The sequence below is a fragment of the Nicotiana sylvestris genome, chromosome 1 (assembly GCF_000393655.2).
Source record: "Nicotiana sylvestris chromosome 1, ASM39365v2, whole genome shotgun sequence".
Taxonomy (NCBI): domain Eukaryota; kingdom Viridiplantae; phylum Streptophyta; class Magnoliopsida; order Solanales; family Solanaceae; genus Nicotiana; species Nicotiana sylvestris.
Window position 1 is genome coordinate 43,046,807 of NC_091057.1, and position 4,985 is coordinate 43,051,791.

The window sequence follows — 4,985 nt, forward strand, 5'->3', positions numbered from 1 at the left end:
CAGCTATTAACCCGATTAGTAGCCGCATAGGCTCAGCGTCAGGAAGTAGGTATTGGTTATGCAGATAAGTCCATCAGGTTCATGACTTCATTAATTTAAACCCTCAGGTATTCACTGGAGCAGATCCAAATGAGGACCCTCAGGTATTTATTGATAGAGTGTAGAGGACGTTAAGGGTAATAAAGGCCACTGCGACTGAGTCAATTGAGCTAGCTTCCTATAGACTCTGAGATGTTGTAGTTAATTGGTAAAATTCTTGGAAATTGTCCAGAGGTACGGATGCCCCTCCAGCAGTATGGTAGGAGTTTACAAAAGCTTTTCTTCATCATTATCTACCACCAGAACTTAGACGGGCCAGAGTTGATAGGTTCTTGACCCTTCGGCAGGGTAACATGAGTGTTCGGGAGTACAGTCTTCAGTTTGATTCATTGGCTAGGTATGCTCCCACTATTGTATCTAAGATGGAGGATCAGGTTCACCGGTTCATGATGGGGTTAGAGCATACTTGCTTAACGATTGTATGTCGGTCTCACTCTAACCAAACCCATATTTCTCGTATTCAGGCATATGCTCAGGGTGTAGAGGAGCGTAAGCAGAAATAGAGGGCCGATCATGAGCATCATAGGGCCCAGAATAAGAGAGCAAGGTCTTCAAGTCCTTTTGGTGAGTTCCGAGGTGGTCAAAGACAACAGTACCAAAGATATCCAGTCCAGCCATCAGCTAGTGCACCCCCTCAGTTTGGCTGTAGGAGATTTGATTATTCCAAATATTCAGGGCCTGGTCAGAATTCTAGGGCCTCAGGTTCTCAATATATGGGTGAGTCAAATCAGATGAGGCTGCCCTTGCCATGATGTGCTCAGTATGGTAAGCAACATGTAGGGCAGTGCCATATGGGATTGGGCATTTGTTATACTTGTGGTTATCTGGGCCACGTTATGAGGGATTGTCCGACGAGAGGTGATACAAGCATAGTTCAACCAGCAAGATTTGTAGCTGGTTCATCATCATCAGTACGCCCCCTGGGCAAGGTTCACAAGCACCAGTGAGTCGCGGTAGAGGCAGAAGCGGAGCATCCAACTCGAGCAGTCCTCAGAACCGCATTTATGCGTTGGCAGGACGACTGGATCATGAGTCATCGCCTGATGTTGTTACAGGTATATTATTAGTCTCCTTATATGATGTATATGCACTGATTGACCCAGGTTCCACCTTATCATATGTTACTCCGTAGGTTGCTAGTAAGTTTGGAATAAAAGTTCAGTTGGTCAAACCTTTTGAGGTGTCTACACCTGTTGGGGACTTGGTGATAGCTAAGCGAGTATATAGGGGTTGTATAATAGTAGTTCATAGTCGACATACCTTAGCAGACCTAATCGAGTTAGATATGGTAAAATTTGTTGTTATCATGGGTATGGATTGGTTGGCTTCTTGTCATGCCAACGTTGATTGTAGATCAAAGATGACGATTTCAATTTCCAGGGGAGCCTGCTTTGGAGTGGAAAGGTAATACGGTATCGCCGAAAGGTAGATTTATTTCCTATTAAAGGAAAGGAAGATGATCAGGAAGGGTTGTATTTATCATTTAGTTCGGGTTCAGGATATGGAAGTAGAGTCACCAACCATTCAGTCCATCCCTGAAGTTAATGAGTTTCCTGATGTTTTTCCTGATGAATTTCTGGGTCTTCTGCCAGAGCGAGAAATTGAGTTTGCTATTGACCGACTACCAGATACTCATCCAATATCTATTCTTCCATATAGAATGGGCCCCGTAGAGTTGAAAGAGTTGAAGGAACAACTAAAGGACTTGCTTGAAAAAGGCTTCATCAGACCTAGTACATCACCGTGAGGAGCGCCTGTGTTATTTGTAAGGAAAAAAGATGTATTGATTATAGACAGTTGAATAAGGTGACAATCAAGAATAAGTACCCGCTCCCGAGGATTGATGATTTATTTGATCAGTTGCAAGGTGCCAAGTGTTTTTGAAAGATAGATTTGAGTTCTTGGTACCATCAAGTAAGGGTTAAAGGAGGAAGATATTCAGAAGACAACATTCAGGACCAAATACAGGCACTTTGAGTTTCGTGTTATGTCGTTCGGTTTGACCAATGCCCTCAACAGTATTCATGGATTTGATGAATCGTGTGTTCAGACCCTTTTTAGATATGTTCATAATTGTATTTATCGATGATATATTGGTGTATTCTCGTTCAGAGGTTGAGAATGCAGATCATCTACATACTATGCTCAGAGTTCTACAAAAAGGGAAGTTGTATGCAAAATTCTCTAAATATGAATTCTGGTTGAACTCTGTAGCTTTCCTTGGGCATATCATTTCAGGTGAAGGCATCTGGGTGGATATACAAAAGATTAAGGCGGTAAAGACTTGGCCTAGACACACAACACCGACGGAGGTTCGTAGCTTTCTCGGTTTGGCAGGCTATTATAGGATTTTTGTAGAGGGATTTTTTTCCCTTTAAGCACCTTTGACAAAGTTGACTCAGAAGGGAGCAAAGTTTCAATGGACTGACGCTTATGAACGGAGTTTCCAAGCATTGAAGGACAGATTAACTTCAGTACCCGTTCTAACGCTCCCAGAAGGGACAAATGGTTACGTTATCTATTGTGACGCTTCAGGAATTGGGCTAGGTTGTGTGCTGATGCAGCATGGTAAGGTTGTAGCTTATGCTTCTAGTCAACTAAGAAAGCACGAGTAGAATTACCCAACCCACAATTTAGAGTTAGCCGCAGTTATTCATGCACTAAAGATGTGGATGCACTACTTGTATGGCATTCATGTTGATATCTATACGGATCATAAGAGCCTTCAGTATATCTTCAGGCAAAAGGAATTGAATTTACGTCAAAGAAGGTTGGAGCTACTTAAAGACTATGATGTTGATATTTTATACCATCTGGGGAAGGCGAACGTGGTAGCCAACGCCCTCAGCCGTAGATTGATGGGTAGACTGTCATATTTATAGCCAAATAAGAGGGGAATAGCCCATGAGATTCATCAGCTAGCTAGTCTTGGAGTTCAGTTACTAGACTTAGGTGATATTGGAATTACTATTCATGATACAACAACATCCTCGTTAGTAACTGAAGTGAAGGAACGCCAGTACGAGGATCTTGTGTTAGTTCATTATAGGGATACCGCTTCTCAGAAAGAGAATACACCATTTGAGATTACAGAAGATGGAGTCCTCAGATATCGAGGACGATTATGTGTCCCTAATGTTGTAGGGCCGCATTGGCAGGTTATGGGTGAAACTCACTATTCTCGTTATTCTATCCATCCAGGAGCGAAAAAGATGTATCATAATATCAGGGAAGTATATTGGTGGGATGGAATTAAAAAGGATATAGCGGAGTTTGTTGCTCAGTGTCTTAACTGTCAGCAAGTTAAGATTAAGCTTCAGAAACCCAGTGGATTATTGCAAGCTATAGAGATTCCGACTTTGAAATAGGAAGCTATGGATTTCATCGTAGGCTTACCTCGTACCCAGCGTAAGTTTGATTCGATGCGGGTGATTGTTGATAGGCTTATAAAGTTAGCCCATTTTCTACCCCGTTAGGACCACATATTCCACAGAGGATTATGCAAGGCTTTATACTAAGTAGATAGTACGACTGCATAGTGTCCCTGTATCTATTATCTCGGATAGAGGAGCTCAATTTACAGCTAACTTCTGGAGGTCCTTCCAAAAAGGATTGGGGACTCAAGTAAGTCTTAGTACATCATTTCATCCCCAGACAGACAGACAGGCTGAGCGTACTATTCAAACACTTGAGGATATGTTACGAGCTTGTGTGATAGACTTCAAAGGTAGCTGGGATAATCATCTGCCGCTAATTGAATTCGCATATAATAATAGCTACCATTCCATTATTCGGATGGCTCCATACGAAGCTCTTTACATACGGAAGTATAGGTCGCCTATAGGGTGGTTCGATGTTGGGGAAACTACGTTAGTAGGACTAGAATTGGTACAACAGGCAATCGAGAAACTTAAGCTTATACAGGAAAGGCTATTAGCAGCTCAAAGCCGTCAGAAGTTTTATGCGGATAATCGACGACGAGACTTGGAATTTCAGGTTGACGATTGGGTATTCCTAAAGGTATCACCAATGAAAGGCTTTTTGAGGTTCGGAAAAAAGGAAAACTTAGCCCTCGGTACATTGGACCATATATGATCATACACAAGGTAGGTTAGGTAGCATATGAGTTGGACTTGCCTTCGGACTTTGAGTCTGTACATCCAGTCTTTCATGTGCCTATGCTCCGTAAATATATCGGAGATCCTTCTAGAATTGTGTCAGTTGACAACGTTCAGATCACAGAGCAGCTATCATATGAAGAAACTCCCATTGCTATACTGGACAGACAGGTTCGGAGATTGAGAACTAAAGACGTAGCTTCGGTGAAAGTACTTTGGAGAAACAACAATATGGAAGAAATGATTTGGGAGGCCGAGGAAGACATGAAGTCTAGATATCCCTACTTATTTCCTCCTCCAGACAAGGGTCCAACTAAGACATCACAACCTTAAGGTACGTGTATAGATTCTTGTGTTAGTTATTGTCATTGGTCGTGTGAGGCCATTATCGTTATTAATGATTACGGTCCTATGTGGCGTTGAATTATTAAGCTTCTACAGGGAGAGTTGGTAGTAGTATTGTTACAAAGACGACTCTGCCGAAGTTATATAGATCCCAGGGGATTAAACATTCAAGGACGAATGTTTCTAAGAGAGGAAGGATGTTACATCTCGCGTTTTCGTACGGTAAAAGTTTCGTCTCCTGTTAATTGACGTAGACTCGGGGATGAAATTATCTTGAGGTTAACGTATTTATGCTATTTATAACAAGCGATAAGTAAGTGTCATAAAGGATAAAGGGTACACGAATTAAAGAAAATGAGTTTCGTTGAAGGTTGCCGATTTGGGATAAAATATGGATCGAGCGAGAATATCCGATATTTATGG

The 4,985-nt window shown here is 41.9% G+C and overlaps 1 protein-coding gene across 1 annotated transcript; it reads left to right on the plus strand.

The window, feature by feature from the left end:
- The first annotated feature begins 3,894 nt into the window (after positions 1 to 3,894).
- LOC138869448 (uncharacterized) lies at positions 3,895 to 4,550 on the plus strand. The gene is made up of 2 exons (XM_070147069.1): positions 3,895 to 4,119; positions 4,335 to 4,550. Exons 1-2 carry the CDS (start codon positions 3,895 to 3,897, stop codon positions 4,548 to 4,550), a joined length of 441 nt encoding a protein of 146 aa, XP_070003170.1.
- The last annotated feature ends 435 nt before the right edge of the window (positions 4,551 to 4,985 follow it).

Bases quoted from the DNA above. Each gene is read 5' to 3' on its own strand.
- LOC138869448 (XM_070147069.1), top strand. From the start codon at position 3,895: ATGGCTCCATACGAAGCTCTTTACATACGGAAGTATAGGTCGCCTATA. The intron at 4,120-4,334 runs GTATCACCAATG...GACAACGTTCAG, and splicing joins ACGATTGGGTATTCCTAAAG to ATCACAGAGCAGCTATCATA.